This window comes from Mytilus trossulus, chromosome 7 (genome assembly GCF_036588685.1).
Source record: "Mytilus trossulus isolate FHL-02 chromosome 7, PNRI_Mtr1.1.1.hap1, whole genome shotgun sequence".
In the NCBI taxonomy this organism is placed as follows: domain Eukaryota; kingdom Metazoa; phylum Mollusca; class Bivalvia; order Mytilida; family Mytilidae; genus Mytilus; species Mytilus trossulus.
The window spans coordinates 81,928,261-81,948,884 of record NC_086379.1 but is presented as its reverse complement, the minus strand read 5'-3'; the positions used below and the strand labels follow the sequence as shown (position 1 = coordinate 81,948,884).

The 20,624-nt window shown below is 32.6% G+C and overlaps 1 protein-coding gene across 1 annotated transcript in view; it reads right to left on the bottom strand.

Annotated features, from left to right (window-relative positions):
- Positions 1 to 867: 867 nt before the first annotated feature.
- The window catches only part of LOC134726716 (polycystin-1-like protein 2), a 40,095-nt gene continuing 20,338 nt past the window's right edge, over positions 868 to 20,624 (bottom strand). The window contains exons 8-15 of the mRNA XM_063591132.1: positions 13,967 to 14,200; positions 13,031 to 13,219; positions 11,793 to 11,953; positions 10,281 to 10,983; positions 6,526 to 6,655; positions 5,332 to 5,585; positions 3,002 to 3,176; positions 868 to 2,476 (exon numbers count right to left, since the gene is read on the bottom strand). Coding sequence (XP_063447202.1) covers positions 1,101 to 2,476; positions 3,002 to 3,176; positions 5,332 to 5,585; positions 6,526 to 6,655; positions 10,281 to 10,983; positions 11,793 to 11,953; positions 13,031 to 13,219; positions 13,967 to 14,200 — 3,222 coding nt within the window. The 3' untranslated portion in view covers positions 868 to 1,100. The remainder of the gene's footprint in view (positions 2,477 to 3,001; positions 3,177 to 5,331; positions 5,586 to 6,525; positions 6,656 to 10,280; positions 10,984 to 11,792; positions 11,954 to 13,030; positions 13,220 to 13,966; positions 14,201 to 20,624) is intronic.

Genomic DNA, 20,624 nt, shown 5'->3' with positions numbered 1-20,624 from the left:
TTTCCGCATTTGCGCAAAATTATCTTTCTACTTCCAATCTTCTTTGTCACGGGACTTTGAGTAAATTCACATGAATGAGGATCATGCTGTTTCCCGGAAATTAGATGAATTTGATTACGGAAAAAAACTACAAGTTTAACAATTGAAATAAATTCCTTACATTTTAAAATGAGTCTGAAGCTTAATCAACATACGATGTTATTGCAAACCAAAAAGGTTCTCTGGGGAAACTTGGAATCAACTTCAGATTTCAGTATCTCATAATACAGCTTGGTATCGTTGTCTTTTAATAAAAAATATAAATTATCACAATTCTATCTTAAAATTATTTGATATGAAACAAAAAAGTTACCAGAATGATGATAACGTTAACTTGTTCGTATACATTGACAAATTACGTAACAACTAAAATTCATCCCTTAAACCAGGACTTACATCGATAACGGTTCCATATTTCCGTTTCTTTTTCAACAGATACTGAGGTTAAAGTATGGGTGTGCGGACTATAACAAGTAACACCTGCCTCGTAATATATTGATACCAATTCTGTCAGAACGTTGCCAAGCCTTTGAGGCGCATCCGGTCTTCTTTTTAAGTTCATACGTTCGCTTATTTTTTTATTTTTTTTTACCTTTTAAAAAACGTTTATTCTAAAGGGATTATAAACGTTGAAAATTGAATATTTTCAATCCAACATCAGCAAACACTTTTTGATACTGACATGAATATAAAGCAGGGAAACAAAGACATATTTGGTATTATATGTCTCAAATAACTTGAGATGAATTAAACGCGAGTGGATGCATTGAAATAAGAATAGTCAATAAGATAATATTTTTTTAAAGAAAAACGATGACAGACCTTTATTTATTAAACATTACTCACACAAAACACGATTATTTCATATTGCACAAGTTTATGGTGCACAGAAAAAAAAAACTGATTGCAGAACACGGTTTGAATGAACCATTTTAAAATCGACTGTTAAAGCATTCGTGTTAATTGTTGTCCCGTTTTAAACAAATCTCAACGGTAGATATCGCATTTGTCATGTTACAAATAACTTTAAGACCAACTATTGCACATGGATTATATTAATACTACTGATAAATACGTCTTGGACGTATTTTCTTTTTCGTTAAATCGACGTTCGGTTTTATTACTTCCATCTGGTTTGTGGCTTCCTGTCGTATAAGTTCTATTTGCCTTGGAACTTCCTTACTTACTATGTAGTCTGGTGACAATTTTATCTTGCCCTTTGATGTGACATTATTTGATGCAATAATGAAACCAACCGTCTCTTTCCAGAAGCTTGCTACAATGTTTGTGATGCCATATGTTGACCGAACAGGTTTGTTCCTAACGGTTGTAATACCTACATTTAATGTTGCATTCATCATTGTCACTAAAATCCACAACAAAAACAAAACGAAGAAGAAGTAATAGGTTCTTCCAAGAACCGGCTCCACAGAAAACACATCATTGATGCTGTTTTTACCGATAATAGCATTGACTAATGTCGTTGATGACACGAATAAGTTTTTGTATGTTTCTAAATGCCTGCCAAATATTAGATGTCCAGAAGTAAAAAACGCTACGTACACCATAACAAACATTACAAAACATCCACAAAGATCACGGCTCACGTGAGCAAGTACCTGTCCAAATTGATTTATTCTTTCATTATAGCTGAGAACTCGCATGATTCGCATTGTTGTCAGAAATATAATGAATGCCAAGAAAATGTTAAACATTTCGTCCCAAGACGCAATATGACTGAAGTTGACGAATTTATTCTTATGATTTTCCCATTCGTCCATAGCTAAATTAATCATTATCCATCTACCGATATACATTACGGTGGCAACAAAGAATAAAATTATAATTAATATGTCAAGAACATGCCATAATTCCTTAAACATCTTCTTTCCTTTTCTCCGAAACAAAAGGCATTTATGAACAGAAAATATAAGTATTCCAATTAGTACAATAATTTCACAAATAAAGATGAAAATACCAAGACTTCCGATATGTTGATAAGGCCGAAACGGTTTGATTGATGTACTTGCAATGACACCACCTGTTTCAAGAAATTCGGTCAAAAACGTCATGAAAACAAAAACATTGTCATCTACGTTGTACAAGGAGAATTCTGTAAATATGGCTCTCGTTCTACGATCTATCCATGTGTAATTGTACAACTCATTTAGAATTAGACGTGATATGTTGTAGTTGACGATGAATTCTGCTATGTATCCACCACCGCCATATGTAGAATGTAGTCCTCTGACCGGAAGTCCCCAAATATCAACAGACGACACAAAAGTCCAGGCAGCAGATGTCATATTATATACAGCCTGACCTCTAACACAAGGGTGAGGCTCCCAGGCTACACAATAGTTAACATCATCCTCTCCGTAAATAGAATATTCATCATAACAGGTAAAATTACCCCAAAACTGTGTCCTACATGGCTCTGAAAAAGTCAATACCTACATTTATATCATATGACTTTTAATAAATAAATTTCACCTTCAGGTGAAACAGACAACGACCAATTGAATTGTAGAATCTCAGTTTAAATCATTTGATGGCTTGATTATTATACTAGTTTTGTCTTTTCGTATTGAAGTTGCACTTTTTGAGCTGTTATCTTGTATTCTCTCTGGAATAATATTCTGAATTATGTTAAGACTGTCAATATGTATGCTATGTCTCGTATTATCATATACTTTAGTATACGTTTACGTATGTATATATTATTGCTTTCAAATGTCTAGGTTAGGACATTCCTGATAAAGGTAAATCTAGAAAAAAGTCTGCGGTTGCAACCAACTTATGTAATGTTACTTATATTAATCAAAACATTAAGGAACAGACACAACTACCAACATATTTGATGCCAGGGTAAGCCTTTATCTTTAATTTCATTGGTCAGAATCGGTCATTAAATTCATCGAACAAGTAATACAAATTACATTACATGTTTTATGTATCGTACCTTGAACTGTTCTTAGTTGTCTCAGTCTCATTGGACCAACACGAAAATTGACTTGGTCTTGTACATATAATCTTTTATCAGCATTCAGTTGATCTCCATTGGTATGGTACCGTGGAAATAGAAAAGGAATAAGGGTCTCATCGATCCATACATATAAATTAGATGCAGTTTTAACCTGTAAAAATTTTTATATTATAAGACATATGACCACAGAAGTAACATGCGAATTTTATATTTTGTGTCTTAGTTAAATATATTAAATTATGAATATTGAACATAAGCTATAGATATTTTTGTTTATAACCTCAAATCAAATGAAGAGCCTATTCAAAATTGGATAAAACAAAGGTGGTAAAAATAAGCAAATGGAAAGATAAAAACAAATTGTGTTCCATTTTGACATGCTTTTGTACAAAGTCTGAGAAGCTCTCAAAGTATGCTTTAATAAAGTCCTATAACTCTGGCATAATGCAATAGAAAATGTTTAAAACTGATGCAAGTATGAGACCACGAAAATTATATGTTGAGTTAACATATGGATGGACAATCGGACGTACTACGGTTGATAAAACTCTTCAAAGATAAAAAAAAGATTTCAATTTTGTTCGTCAGATGCGTGTTTCGTGTTGAAATACTCTTCAAATCAGTTATAAAGTCGAATCAACTTAGTAAATTGAAGAACAAATAAAAACTTATTTTAAACAAATGAAGATTTTAAAGTTTAATGAATAGTTAATTTACAAAATGACGTATCATTGATATTTCATGTCAGAACAGTAGTACTGACTACATACATGGCTTATCATGCAGTACTAGTGGTGTCGACAGAAAGGTTGTAAAAGCTCACAAAAAAGTACTAGCCTTATAATTAAGTAAACCAGATGCGTATTCCTCTACAAAAAACTGATCTCTTATGTCGAATTTTAGCAGTCGAATACTTGAATAGCATTAAAACAAACATTTCAAACGTTGTCAAATCTGCCTTAGACCATGTGTGTCTAGTGTAAAAAAACAATAGTATTTCTATGTTTAAATTAACTTCGTAAATGATTTCGGCCTTCGAACTGTTTTGAATATAGGTGTCAATTGTGATAGTTTAGTAGTCGATAAGCACATTGAATTACGAATTTCTGACGGTAAATTATAAGTCTGGCATATTTGTTCAGCTTTTATTTAAAATTCGTAAGGGTTCCGCGGAACCCAGTGTCTTGCCTTCTGTTGTCTATGTTTTCAGTGTGATAGGGTAATGCACATAATTACGGTTAATGAAATAAAACGTTTGAAATGTATGAAAAAAGTTATGCTTGTATAAAATGAATACAGTATGCAATCAAATCTATAGATTTATAAATGAGTTGACACATAAATTTATTTGAATGAACAAATGATAAGGAAGACAATTTTCACAAAAGTCGTAGGCTCAACAGAAATGGGGGAAAAAATATTAAAAATTGTCCTCTAGATAATTTTGCTTGAAAGAAGCTTCTGTCCAGTTTTGTAAACATTCAGGTTGTTTTATGAATCTAATAAATGTTTTGAAAACTTTAACTGCAGACTGTATGTAATGTTAACTGGAAGAATAACTAAGTCCATTTATAAACAGAAAAACAGGAAATATTTTTTTTACAAAATTTCCTTTTAGATACTAGCTTCTGATCATACACATGCTTTTGTCGAAGTTTGGTACAAACCCAGGATAGTTAAAAAAAAGTTATTATTAAAATTTCTAAAACTTTAATCACAGAGTGATTGTAATGTTTACTGGCAGAAACACAACTAAATCCATTTATAAGTAAAATACGGATAAGCAGGATTTTTTTTTACAAAAACTTCTGGATACTATTTTGTGATCATAGACAAGCTTCTGTCCAAGTTTGGTAGAAATCCAGGATAGTTTAAGAAAGTTATTTAAATTTCAAAATTATCACAGAGTGAATATTTGTGGCCGCCGCCGCCGACGGAATGTAGGATCGCTATGTCTCGCTTTTGCGAAAAAAAAAGTCGCAGGCTCGACAAATATCTCACTGGTAGGTTTATAAGTTTATAGCAATGCCCCTTTATTCAAAATTGTGATGTACATGTATAACTTGTGTCGCTATTCACAAGTTGCAAATAACTCTTTTGCTGATATCACATTACGATACATGGAATATCTTGCCAGACTTATAGGTGCTTATATGGACGCCTTTTTGCTAAATTGATTTATTACTTATCGTACATTTATTTTGCACTATACTTGAAGTGTATATGGCTCTACTGATCTCGCATTTTTTTCTATACTTTTTAACATGGAAAAAACAATGGTATATAAATCAGAAAAGACAACTTACCTGATCGTATCTTAATGTTGAGTCGCCTGTTGAGATATTATTCGATGTAACAAGACGCTGCTCTAGATGATGTTTGACATTATACCATCTAGAATCTCTGTTACTAAAACTGATACTATACAAAACAGCAAGGAATATCATATATAAGACTAGTTCTATAAATATCTCTTGCACTTTAAGTCGCTGCTGTCTTTTTTCTTTCAATTTAGCAAGTTTCTTTGGTTTCAATGGAGCTTGCTTCCTTTTATACACATCTAAAAAACAGAACTTAGTAAAGTTATGAAGAGCGGTAATTAAGAAAAATTCACAACAAATGTATGAAGGTTTCGCTTTTATAAATATAGACACTGCACATTCTCATAGAAGTTTCTTTTTCGAATAAAACTGTGCCACTTTTACTATGACATTCTGTAAAACATCATGTTCTTTATTCGAAAACTCACGTGCACTTCATTTTTCTACAAAAGTCAAACATATAGGGGAGTGTGGCATGTTAACATTTATATGCATCGGACGTCATTGAGTTTAGACCTACACTTAAATTCTGAAGCTACCAATATTTAATTTTACTAGTAATTGATCAGTAAGACATGTCTAGTACAATAAAATCAAGGAACAAGATGTCAAAAGGGCGCTTAATCATAAAACAATCGTATCAAAAGAAAGTTGAAGGAAACCAAAAAATGCTATAAGTTTACATGATGATTATATGCGTACTTTTTTTTTTTTTATTGATGACCGGAATGTTTAATATTTTTCAACCAAAAAGTGAACTATCAAATCAAGTTGTTTATGTAGTAATTACATGGTTTTTTTTATTGAATATAATCATAATATTCTATGATGATGTTATTAGTGTATTGCTTCATTAGTTTAAATGAAAACGGAAAAAATGGGGACTAATGAGGTTGAACAACAAATATGTCTTTGAAATTCATAGATGAATGTAAACAAACTTTCATAAGTATTACTCGTTTTTCGTTTTTTTTATATAGATTAGACCGTTGGTTTTCCCGTTTGAATGGTTTTACACTAGTATTTTTTGGGGTCCTTTATAGCTTGTTGTTCGGTGTGAGACAAAGCTCCGTGATGAAGACCGTTTTTTGACCTATAATTGATTACTTTTATAAATTGTGACTTGGGTGGAGAGTTGTCTCATTGGCACTCATACGACATCTGTCTATACATATTTACCCAAAATATATGAAAATGGACTTGCTGCACGTCTTTTTGTCTCCAGAAGAAGTTTCTCTCTGTCGTATTTTACAGATTTTTCTTTATAACTATTTACAATCCAAGAGAATGCAAGTGACAGCAGTATAATCTAAAATAAAAGTAAAGTTTCAAAATGTAGGTTATTTCGGGTTTTTTTTTCTTTCTTTATTATGTGTTATCTTTGTCCTTTAGTTTTTACAAAATAACAGACGTTTAATACTTAATCTTTATTTTGTATATATTATGATATCTAAACACATTGATTGAAAACAAATAAATATTAATTTTAACTTTTACAATCAAAGATTTGAAATATTGTCAACTTCCAATTACAAAGCACTAACAAACCGTCTGCTCCATCGTATTACGTTCACCAATCGCAATTGTCAAATTACGCTCTCGCATGTTCAACTAAACGGACTTAGTTTGCACAATTGAGTTCCTTACATAAAAACTGACCAAACAGGTACAAGGAATAACGACTGATAACGATGCTACATAAATTGTTACGGCCACCATCATTGGTTGACCAATACGATTTGTCTATATTTTACTCACTAGCGATATATTTTCTAAGTCTTAGGTCGGTAGTCAACAATTTGAATTTGATGTATTATCTATAATAATACGGATTTTGTCCTACTCTCGATTTTTTACATTATGTCTGAGTTTGAATTAGCATGGTTGGTGATCACACAGAGCAAGATACTCTTACCCTGTCGGGGCACCCAGTAAAACTCTTTTTGTTTATGTTATATTTCCTCAGCTCTATATATTGACTTGAACTGTCTTACACAGCTACTTAAGTGCAAGTAATCTTGATGTACAGTTCTAGAGATGCATATCAAATGTACATCTGTATATAAACTGTAAAATTGTAAAGCTGTATATGAACTGTACATCTGTAAAATCATCTATTACTATTGATTTTTTCCTTTGGATTGGTTCAAATTTTGTCATACTTGGACCTATTAGAGCTAGAGTAAAGTGTTTTCCAATTATGTAATAGTGGTCAAAAATTATATTTAAGCTTAAAAGCGCAGTGACACAAACATGTGAATGAGACATTAAAAGTTATATATGAATCGAATGTACCTACATGAGAAATTCTTTGTTCGAATGGTGGTTTTCGTGAGATATAACTCTTCACTACAAACACTGTTATTTTAGAAATTTATCCCTATATGTCTATTTAAGATGGGTTTTTTTTTAACTATGTAATATCACCAATTCTGGAGTGCGGGAATTGCTCATAGATTGATATCAAAGCATCCAAACAATTCAAGCATAGTACTACTAAGATAATGTTGTTAGGCATTATTGGGCTATGATATCTGGTGAATATATTTCTCAGTAAATATCATATAACATCTCCTTATTTTTATATTACTAGTATTCCACTACCGGGCCCATTGGGCATGTTACTTCACAATCATTTTTTTTTAATATATCTGCGTTACTAAATACGTCACTGTGAAAGAATAAAACATTCAAATTACGATATATTTACTTTAAACTTGATTAAAAAAAGTACCACAATTCAGAAAATTGACATCCTTTGAAATAGTTTGTAACAATAACATATAGATTTGTGAAAAGTTATATATATCTTTTCTAAATCTTTCCTTTGCCAACAAAGGTCTCGATGGCGTATTAAAACATTTGACTTTTCTACTCTTTACACAAGTATTCCACATTCTAAACTTAAAGACAAATTAAAAGAGTTGGTATTACTTTGCTTCATAAAAAAGAATGGCAAACGTAGATACAAGTATCTCGTCTTTGAGAGGGATAAATCCTATTTTGTAAAGAATCACTCTGATTCAAACAAAAAATTCTCTGAAACCGATATTATCAAGATGCTTGATTTCTTGATTGACAACATATTTGTTACGTTCGGAGAATGTGTTTTTCAACAGACTGTCGGCATCCCAATGGGAAAAAAATGTGCCCCTCTACTTGCTGACTTGTTTCTTTATTATTATGAGGCTGACTTCACGCAGGAACTTCTTAGGAAGAAAGATAAGAAGTTAGCAATATCCTTTAACTCTACTTTCCGCTATATAGATGACGTTCTTTCACTAAATAATTCAAAATTTGGTGACTATGTGGATCGCATCTATCCCATAGAATTGGAGATAAAGGATACTACAGATACAGTTAAGTCGGCTTCATATCTTGACTTACATCTAGAAATTGACAATGAGGGTCGGTTGAAGACAAAACTTTACGACAAAAGAGATGATTTCAGCTTTCCAATTGTGAACTTTCCATTTCTAAGTAGCAACATTCCAGCAGCACCTGCATACGGGGTATATATCTCCCAATTGATACGATATTCCCGTGCTTGCATTTCCTATCATGATTTTCTTGATAGAGGGTTACTGCTCACAAGGAAGCTATTAAACCAAGAGTTCCAAATGGTGAAGTTGAAATCATCCCTTCGTAAATTTTACGGACGCCATCACGAGTTGGTTGACCGTTATGGAATAACCATTTCACAAATGATATCGGATATGTTCCTTACGTCGTAACTACAATCCCCTTCCCTTTCATGAATTTGACCTACCGAATTATACTATTTACCGGATTGGTAATCACATAAGCAACACGAAGGGTGCCGCATGTGGAGCAGTATCTGCTTACCCTTCCGGAGCACCTGAGATCACCCCTAGTTTTTGGTGGGGTTCGTGTTGTTTTTTCTTTAGTTTTCTATGTTGTGTCATGTGTACTATTGTATTTCTGTTTGTCTTTTTCATTTTTAGCCACGGCGTTGTCAGTTTGCTTTAGATTTATGAGTTTGACTGTCCCTTTGGTATCTTTCGTCCCTCTTGAAAAGAGTATGCTATATACTGCAACAAATCAACAGCTTTAATAATTTGAAAGTTCCAAAAATGTTTTCTAATGTAAAAACAGGAGATATATATCAGTAATTTAGTTTTAATCATATAAGTCGGCTGTGATAAAACGTCAGTGGCGGATCCAGAACTTTTCCTAAGGGGGGGGGGGGCTCTGACTGACCTAAGAGGGGGCCCGCTCCAGTCATGCTTCAATGATTCTCTATATAATCAACCAAATTTTTCCAACGAAAGGGGTGGGGGGGGGCGGCCCCGGGGCCCCCTGGATCCGCATATAAAGACATCAGCGTTTATTTCAGATTTGAAAAATATTGTAAGACCCACAATTTCGACTAAAATTATCTGCTTGTATGATATAATGAATTGCTTTGAACAATACGAGTATGAAGAAGGTTCAAGCAGGTATATATTGTCCACTTAAAAACGTTCATAAAAACAGACATTACATTTAACTAACCACTGGTTATATTTTACGAACACATTGCAACGTCATTCAAAATCAACATCAAAACTTACAGGTCATGGAGAACTATAACTAATTTTAAAATAATAATACTGACGCTTTTTGACATTTCATATTTGGTAACATATACGGAATTAGTTTATTTCATGCAACATATAGGTTGATTATTGCAATCATTATCTATTGTTTTCAATTTGTGTTACTTGAATCACTACGTATATATATATATATAATTTTGTTACTTGAATCACTACGTATATATATATAATTTTGTTACTTGAATCACTACGTATATATATATAATTTTGTTACTTGAATCACTACGTATATATATAACTTTTTAGGCAAAACACAAAGTTGTAAGAATTATGGCTGACTATTCCCTGTGTACAGCGACACCTGGATTATGTTACCTTTAGTGGATCAACGAGGAGCATCGATTCGATGAATGACATAAAGAAACATAGCAGCCATTCCTCTGACTTTGTCTTTCCCCATTCCATGCTATACAGAATGAGAAAAAATCCTGATGTGAAGACGGCTAATGTAACAATTCCCCACGCTACATATCTACACCAAAATGGAAGTGAAAATTCATTGTCGTCTGTAACATCTGCTTTTGGATGGGTTTCCTCATTGGTCTTTTTAGTGGATTGTAGTGTAATGTCAGGGACTTCTTCATTATTTGGTAAAGGCTTCTTCTCGCTTGTTTTACGATGTCTAGAACTTCTAAACATATAAGATACTAAGAATATTGGAAGTGCTGCAATTATTGCACTTATAAGTGAAATGTATATCACAGAAAGTGATAATTTGATAGGTCCAATTGAAAGTTGACTTCCGGTATTTTGTCCATAAAACATTGCGTTTGAGATCATAGTAAGAAACAACAATGACAAACAACAAGCCAATCGTTCTATTCTTGTAAAGTTGCTGTCTTCAGGTCGAATTGCAACTGATAACCAAAAGTGATTGTCTGTAGTGTTTTGTCTGGTCTTTTCGTGAAATAGAAATAAGAATTTGTGTTTATCCAACTTATCTGAAACAGGAATGGCACAATCAATGCAGCCATCATCGTGGTCCAAAGAAAGCCATTGATCACATATAAACAGATACCTGTCAAATAACAGAAAATATATGTATTGATATAACGGAAGCAAATATACTTGCTTTGATAAAATATGTGTGTCTCTTTAATGTTCATAATCATGGTTTGCATTGTATGGTATTTGTCGCTTTCTAGGTACGGAAAGACACGCACCCTAATTTCTTGTACATGTGTAGATTTTCATTGTATAAATATTTTATGTTCGTTTGAGCCTGGTGAACCAATACACGAAGAGGAAGAATAATAAGGCAATTTAGTTGTCTTTTTTACATAAATTTGATATAAATCTACCCAAGTCAGTTAGACCTTTAAAAGACATTAGTCTGCATAATATGAGTATGTAACTATCAAAATTTTGTCTGAAGTATTTGCATTTCAGCTTAAGACCTAGCAATTACGGCAAAACTACAAACACTTTCGAAATAGTCTACTTTTGATATTTTTGTCATTAATATCTAATTATTAGCCAAGACTTTGAAGATATTTTATTACGTGAGGTAAAACGTGTATATTACAAGGATTTTTGTATGTGTAAACTTTTTTTTTGTGAGGCTTTAGTTCATTCCAAACCTGATCATTCAATAAAATTAACAAAAGTTTGTAAGGTTTGAAAATTTCACTGTTTATCAGTTTGTATGGGCTGCTTTTGTCTCTTCAAAAAATTAATATAAAAAAGAAAAATAAATACAATTGTATATGTTATTTGCATTTGTCAATCATCGGATAAAAAATCTCATTGATACATAAATATATGTATATTTCTATGTAGCCTTTTACTTATTAAAGGAAACAAATTTGATTAACGTGTAAGCTTTACCTCTCACTAGTTTGCACATCCTGCAGTAGGATTTTATTAAGATACCATGATGCCGAATTTCCTTGTCCGCTATTATCATGCCAAATTTTTAATACCGTTGGATCATTTATTGGTTTAGAAACGCCCATGACAAATTTCCGGATGCTACCAACACCAAAACCCTATAATATAAACAAAACAATTGAGTTAGGTCCGTCCAAAAGTAAATGTATTGTCCAGTTTTAGGAACCATGTCAATAACTGTCTGTTATTATATCTCTATCATTTGAAGAATTTGTGGTTGTTAGATCTTTTTTTTGTTGTTATTTATTTCTATTTGTTTTTAAAATTTTATAGGCTACCGACAGCATAAGTCAATCAACATTGTAAAGACATATGCACATTGTCCATGACTGTATGCTGCCCTCTAGATGTCTTATTTCATTGTGGTTGGGTTGTTATCTCATTGACTTATAATCAGCATGTATTATTCATAACAAAAAAGAGGCGGACGGTAAAAAGGTCCATGAAAAGCACATACATTGATGAATTTAAAACTAGCAATGCCTTTGCAACCCCCCCCCCCCAATAAAAAATGACGAACACACAACCGTCTAAAAAATACAATATAGAAAACAACCGAGCAACATAAACCATACCAAATTCAACGAGTGATCAAAGGTGTTCCGGAATGGTTAGCAGATCCTGCTGGAAAGGGTGTTGCAAATTGAATTATATTTAACTTGGTGTTGTGACTACAGGTTGCCCGATCTTTGGTAGTCATCGATAAAGCCCATCTACAAGACCATTGTTGGGAGGACTTAATAGAAAATTTTACGTGAATTTTTTTTAGCAACAGCACGTTTACTTATCCATGCCTGTAAAATGGCATATAATTTAGATTTTCATCGCTTAGTACAGACAATATAGCAACGAGACATTTTTTTTACTGATTTTTGATTAACGTCCAATGGCATTATCATATCTCAGACAATATATTTTGCTCGTGTATGTTCACTATAGTTAATCGTTTACAAGGGTTCTAATAAAAATGAAGGACTGAAATCGACTTTTGTATGGTCACCATCACGAATTGGTGGACCGATACCATGAGTGTTTATTCAAGGTATTTATTAACAAATGTATTAAATCTATCTTAATACACAAATGTATATAACTCTAATTTTCCACATACAAAGTTCCCGTGTTTCGTCTTACATATAAATCATAAACGTTTTTTGTATAAGCAAAAAACTTACTCGATGTGATTCGTCATCTAATATTCGTACATCTGGTTCATAAAAATGGCTATTCTTTGGTTTGCCATCAATTATCATGAAACCTATTCTGGATTTTGTTCCTGCATTTCTGTGTAGTCCTGTGACCACCGTTATAATGTACAAGTAATCATCGTAGGGTCCATTGTCACTCAGGTATGATAAAGCCCACTGTAAGATTTTTATCAAAACCACAGTTGTAATGAGGGAAAGGTTATTCTTTTTACGGTGAAAATCATAAAGTCGCATTTCATAGACACCGTTAAAATCTCGTTTATTTCTTTTCCATAAATGAACAGATATAGATGTTTGTTTGATTATTTGTGTTGTTGAGGAAACGTGTATGACGTACTTTTATGTCTATTTTGTTCACATGTTTTCATTATGATTTTTTTTAGATCATATGTATTTTTTTCTATTGTTCCCTTTGCAGCGAACGAATGTTTTTTTATCGTACGAATGCTTTCATCATCAAATAAGATACCTTTAAAAATATACTTTAATTTAGACGAGGTATATATATATGAGATTGGCATTAGATGGATGGTCTAGCTTGTAATTATATACACATCGGACTTTATCATACTTCATTAGAAGGAGGAATCAGAACTTACGTTGTTACATTCGTTGGATGTTGTTGTGGTCGACCAAAGCCAATGTGAATAAACACAAGTTATACTTGTTTCTAGTAATTTAAAGTAAAGCTTGTCTTTTATCGAAGTTTATATGTTTTGATTTTTGTCGTATCTAACTTTAATTTGCCTAAACTATTGGTTTTACACAAATTTTCATGAACTCCAGATCTTATTATTTACTTTGACATTTTTTAATACTGCCGATTACATACAGTTTTCATTTTGTTTGGAGAAATATACATACTGTGTCAAATACACATTATAAGTTAGCCAATAACGTTACCTTTGTGTGATCCTTTCTGTCCTGTCTGAATGCCCATACACATAACAAAATATACAACAGTACTAGTGATACAACTGTTGCAAACACCGCTGCGTTGTTTTTCAAATCAAACTTTTCAAAAACACTTCCAAAATCGATCGTGTTTGGAGGAACGTAGAAAGTTGTTGCAAAACTGTTTCCCGGTGGACTGGTACATTCACAAACAGTCTCATTGATGGTTGATGCAGCAGAGAGCTAAATAACAGAAAAAACACTAGTTATATCAACCAGTAGTATTAGCCTGTCAGCAGCTGTTGAAATCACACCCGGTTTTTATTGAGTATACTGTTATGTCTTTCGTTTTCTTTATTTTGTTGTGTAGTCTGTTGCTAAATTTTCGTCGATTTACGTTGTTTGCCTTTTCTGTTGGTTTTAACTCAACTTTTGAAGTTTGTTCATCCCTTTTTTTTGGGCAACTTTGAACATATTAGATTAGATGTATGAAGTATTGTAAAAAAAGCTACTTTAATAATTTGCATGATGCCTCATAACGCTTTTTGTGTTAACCCCCATCTGGAACGCCTAAAACCATTGATTTTAAGTCATTCCATGCAGATGTACACGAAGAGCTTTATAACCAAAAAGGGACCTCAGCAGACACCCAAACCATCTGAATGTCAATTTTGTTAAAGGGAGATAAACCATAAAATTCAAAATCATTCTTAAAATATCAACGGAAATTCGTCAGTTGCGAAAAATTATTCCAAAAGTATCGGTTTCCAGTGCTATAAAATAAAAATAACAATAAAAAATCTACTTCGTCGGAAGTGTTGAATGATTATATCAAGCTTGAGAAAACTGTCAAAATACGACTATACAAAGAACATGTCATATGTCTGCAACAATAAATAATCATAATTGTTTCTTACCGATATTTAAATGTTATAAAGCAATAACATACGTGCACGTTAACAGTAACAATACGCATTTTTGCGCCTGTCCCAAGTCAGGAGCCTCTAGCCTTTATTAGTCTTGTATGATTTAATTTCTTGTGTATAATTCGGAGTTTAGTATGACGTCCATTATCACTGAACTAGTAACATATTTGTTTAGGGGCCAGCTGAAGGACTCCTACTGGTGCGGGAGTTTTTCGGTGCATTGAAGACCCATTGGTGGACCTCGGCTGTTGTCTGCTCTATGGTCGGGTTGTTGTCTCTTTGACACATTCCCTATTTCCATTCTCAATTTTATTTTAACATAATATAACATTACCTGTCTTAATTTAGAAAGTTTAGAAAGGTGTTAATTATACAAAATAAATCCCAAAAAAAGAAATAAAACGTATATTAGAAAATATGTTTAGGATCTAGGTGTATTTGCATTATATGATTTGTTAATAAGGTCCTTTGTATTAATCAAATTTTTTTTTAATACTATGGAACTATTTAAACGAGGACCTTCACTGTGGTATCTGTGTCAGTGGAGTAATTGTTAGCATATTGTTGTCGAATAAAAAATGTAATAAAATGCATCAAAAGACTCTATGTGCATGCTTAAGTTAGAGTTCCTTCTTTGTCTATAGAATATTTATATCTAGGCTGAAGTCGACCACGTTGTTTTATTTTCAATGGGCCTTATAAGGAGTGGCATGATCATAATGTTGTTGGTGTGACATTACCAAGAGGGGATATTTATTCGATTAACTGATTTCCTTGTTGAAATAGAACTACATCGATTATAATAAACTAGAGGCTCTAAAGAGCCTGTGTCGCTCACCTTGGTATATGTGAATTAAACAAAGGAAGCAGACAGTTCATGACAAAATTGTGTTTAGGTGATTGTGATGTGTTTGTAAATCTTACTTTACTGAACATTCTTGCTGCTTACAATTATCTCTACCTATAATGAACTTGTCCGTGTAGTTTCAGTGGAAAATGTTAGTAAACATTTACAAATTTTATGAAAATTGTTAAAAATTGATTATAAAGGACAATAACTTTTTAGGGGTCATTTTGACTTATTTTTGAGTCTTAAATTGCTGTGCATTATTGCTGTTTACAGTTTATCTCTATCTTTAATAATATTCAAGATAATAACCAAAAACAGCAAAATTTCATTAAAATTACCAATTGAGGGGCAGCAACCTAACAACGAGTTGTCCGATTCATCTAAAAATATTACAGCAGATAGATCTTGATCAGATAAACAATTTTACCTCTTGTCAGATTTGCTTTAAATGCTTTGGTTTTTGAGTTATAAGCCAAAAACCGCATTTTACCCCTATGTTCTATTTTTAGCCGTAGCGGTCATCTTGGTTGGTTTGCCCGGTCACAAAACACAATTTTTAAACTAGATAGCCTAAAAATGATTCTGGCTATGTTTGGTAAAATTTGGCCCAGTAGTTTCAGAGGAGAAGATTTTTGTAAAAGTTAACTAAGATTTACGAAAAATGGTTAAAAATTGACTATAAAGGCCAATAACTCCTAAAGGGATCAACTGACCATTTTGGTTTTGTTGACTTATTTGTAAATCTTACTTTGCTGAACATTTTTGCTGTTTACAGTTTATCTCTATCCATAATAATATTCAAGATAATATCCAAAAACAGCAAAATTTCCTTAAAATTACCAATTCAGGGGCAGCAACCAAACAACGGGTTTTCCCATTCATCTGAAAATTTCAGGGCAGATAGATTTTGACCAGATAAACAATTTACCACTGTCAAATTTGCTCTAAATGCTTTAGTTTTTGAGTAATAACCAAAAACTGCATTTAACCTCCATGTTATTTTAGCCGTGGCAGCCATCTTGGTTTGATGCTGGGTCACCGGACACATTTTTTAAACTTAATACCCCAAAGATAATTGTGGCCAAGTTTGGATTAATTTGGCCTGGTAGTTTCAGAGGAGAAGATTTTTGTAAAAGATCAAGGAGATTTACGAAAAATGGTTAAAATTGACTATAAAGGGCAATTACTCCTAAAGGGGTCAACTGACCATTTTGGTCATTTTGACTTATTTGTAAATCTTACTTTGCTGAATATTATTGCTGTTTACAGTTTATCTCCATCTATAATAACATTCAAGATAATAACCAAAAACAGTAAAATTTCCTTAAAATTACCAATTTAGGAACAATGGGTTGTCTGATTTATCTGAAAATAGTGCAGTGACAGAATAGGAAAAAGTCGATTATTAAAGGAGTTTAATTTCACTTCATGGTACACGGCTAAAAGTTGGCACAGTCCTAGAGAAATTATTTTACTTGAATTTAAGATTGGTCGTCAAAAAGTCGTATGGTGCAGTTTTTTTTATTTCAGCTTTTAGTCAGCAAATTTGACATCAAATGCAGATCATACGTGTTATGCAGTTTGGCTTTTTATTCAAAAGCTGCCATCGCATATCTTTCTTTTTTGTTTTATTTAAACGTGAAAGATAATGTTCTATGCATTAGACAAAAAGGGTAATTCTCAAAGCCTTTTGATGACAAACTATGAAGGTAAAAACTACTGTTAACGGGGAAATTTTGTGTGTTACCCGATTCCAACATCATACAACAAAGCGCTGATGACTGGATTATATCGTATCTACTATAAAGTAATAAAACTACAATTTTTCTTTTCATGTACTAATGTTTTTATAAGGTCATATTGTTTAAAACAATATTCTTTTTTTATTTCAAAAATCTCTTCTCATCCATCATTTACTTTAAAATATTCCGGATAGTTGTGTCCCGTCCATGTTTGGGCTGGGACATAGTTTTCCTGTAATATTTGGACTTGATATTACTTGTTTTTGTTGATGTTTTATTGTTTCGTTGAATAATTTTGGTGTCCGTAATTCTTTTTTAAGGTTGTGTTATTTTGATTTTATGTATACAAAAGGCGAAATAAGTTTTTCAATGGTTTATTTATGAAATAGGGATCCGACAAAATCCCCCAAAAGATAACAAAACTAGAAAGTCCGTTGAAACTTTGCGTTATCATTTCAAAGAAGCAAACATTCATTTTGATACCTTAAATAGTGTTATTTTATTAAATGCAGAAGTAGAATAATTGATTTATTTTTACAAACGTACTGTAAATTGAGGTATTTTGACACAGTTGATTGGTGTAATGATAAAATATACACAAGATTGCACATATAATTGTTACTTTAATTCATAGATGTACTACATCTATCATCGGGTTCATTCTATTCGCTTGAAAATTGTTAATAATAAAAATGGATACTAATGATGCATAAGTCTACATGACATAGTGATATCTACAGTTCACACTGCAATTTGAAATGCAAAACCTTTTAAAGACCTAAAGTAAACCTTTTTGCTTAGTTCTATGATTTCAAAATTCATATATATTGAAGATTACCTTTCTCTTTTTTACCTACATTTTAGTCAGTCAGTACTTACATTTCCCAGTTAGTTTGTGATAAAGAATACTACAGAAATTAGAATGTTCGCTTCATATCTTGGCCTTTTTCTTTGATATTGAGACGGATTGATGACTACAAACAAAAATCTATGACAAACTTTGGAGGGCGATTCTAACTTTCCAAATGTCAATTCCCCAGGTAGGTCTCAATGTACTACACTCCTTTGCGCCATCGTATAATGTGCACATATCTCAAATGATACCCTATGCTGGTGCTAGTTGAGTCAATACAGTTTTCATGGACAGGTGTGTACCCCTGACTACTTAAATCAGGCTGCAGAATTTTACTACTGAGGGATATTCAAACATATTAGTCGACGATAATATCAGAACGGCATGGTAAAATTAGGAGAACGACGTAAATGAATAACAAAATTCTGCAAAACTCTACATAGACCACCAAAGATTAACACGAAACATACTGAAAACGTGTGGCCCCGGAAAGTTTAGAAGATTCTGTTTCAATTGTAACACCTGAGTGTCGAACGTGGAAATTTAATGTTGGTGTCATGTAATGAATTATGAAAAACTTGCGACTGAAAGAGACACAAAATAGTTTTTTATATTACCGTATCACGAATAATGATACATTTAAGCTCAGTCGTGGCCCAACTCACTAGCACGTCTTTTTGCGGTGTACAATTTTTAGATACAAAATGTCAGATCAGATCTGAAAATTTGCAATTGATTTGTGTTCCATTCCTGTTTGTAATATAATGATGCTTTTGATTCGCATGATACGGGTATCATCTTGTTGACACAACCAAACTTAACTATTTTTTGTTTTTCCTTGAATTCCCCATGCTTTGTTTTAAACAAAACCATCGGTAACTTACGTACTGTTGCCTGTGTTTCTTTGAGACATACAGACAAAATGTCAGCCGGCTCAAGTCAAGAAACCGAAGTCACGGCTATCAAAGGTTGTGCTATGTGTACTATTGTTTGTCTGTGTTTTCTTCTTCTTCATTTTTTGGCAATGGCGTTGTCAGCCTTTTTCGACTTATGACTTTAAATGTCCATTTGGTATCTTTTGTCTCTCTTTCATATGCTTGCATCTATTGTAAAGAAAACTACAACCAAGACGAGAAATTTCATTCTCTAAAACAGAACATTTAAGTAAAGGCTGTTTAATATAATGCTTATTTGTCATATAGCCACTATGAACCTTTACTGGGAGTCAAACTGTTCTTTAAAAAAGCTAAATTACAAGATCATTCACAGAAGAATTTTTTTTACCATCAGCAGTGTGATATAAATGCTATCCCTAGTTCAGATATCAAATCACTTATACAGACCAGAATGTAGGGCATAACGACCACGACAATCGGAAATATTGCCCATACTACAGTCATGTGATCATGGCTAGTGTATACTGTCGATGTGGATCACATATGGGTTTTTTTTCTTGGCTTTTGTTTAGAGATATTTTGAGTTTCAAGCAGCAGGACAAGACGTTTCTTTCAACACAGGGTTCTTTTGACATTTGTCCTAGAGGTGCACTGATGTTTCAGTTGTTTTATGTCCCCCATAAAATAGATTGACATGACCAAAGTGTATTTAGCAATGACGATGATGTCCAATGGTGATGGATAAAAGCTCGCTATATGTGGTACACAAACATTTGACCACCACTCTATTGCAAGGCATAACACGTTAAATGTCCGAAGTTTAAGATTGATATTCGCAATATTATTATAGGGTTCGTGGCTTAGGAATTTTTGTCGTGTTCTTTAAACACTACGGACCAATACTGACATTCGAGATTTGCTAAAACTTCCACTTGCGAACATACGTATTCCAGCCAATGGTCAGAACGTCGTAATAATGTCCCCACAGTACAAAAGTCATTTGAGGTCTGAATTACTGATCAAAGTTAGGTATATTTAGTGCTATGTTAATATATCCCGCATAAAAAAAATATGATCTTGGGTCACTTAGTTCGGGATTGAATAACCGAAACGTTCTTCATTTTCAAACGAATAAAAGGCTATTCTTTCATAAAATATACCTTTTTAAAGTTGTAAGTTTATCTTAAAATGATTTATTTTCCTATTGATACAAATTTATTTCATATAAATCGTCATGACATTGTCAAAACTCAGCTATAAGTTTGTTTTGAAATAATTAGTGTTGTCTGTTTTGCATGAACCGAGTTCAACGTATATGGCAAACACTTAAGTTTTCACTTTCATTGATGTATACTAGATGGTTATATGAATAAATACATATTTCTTCATAATTTTCTATA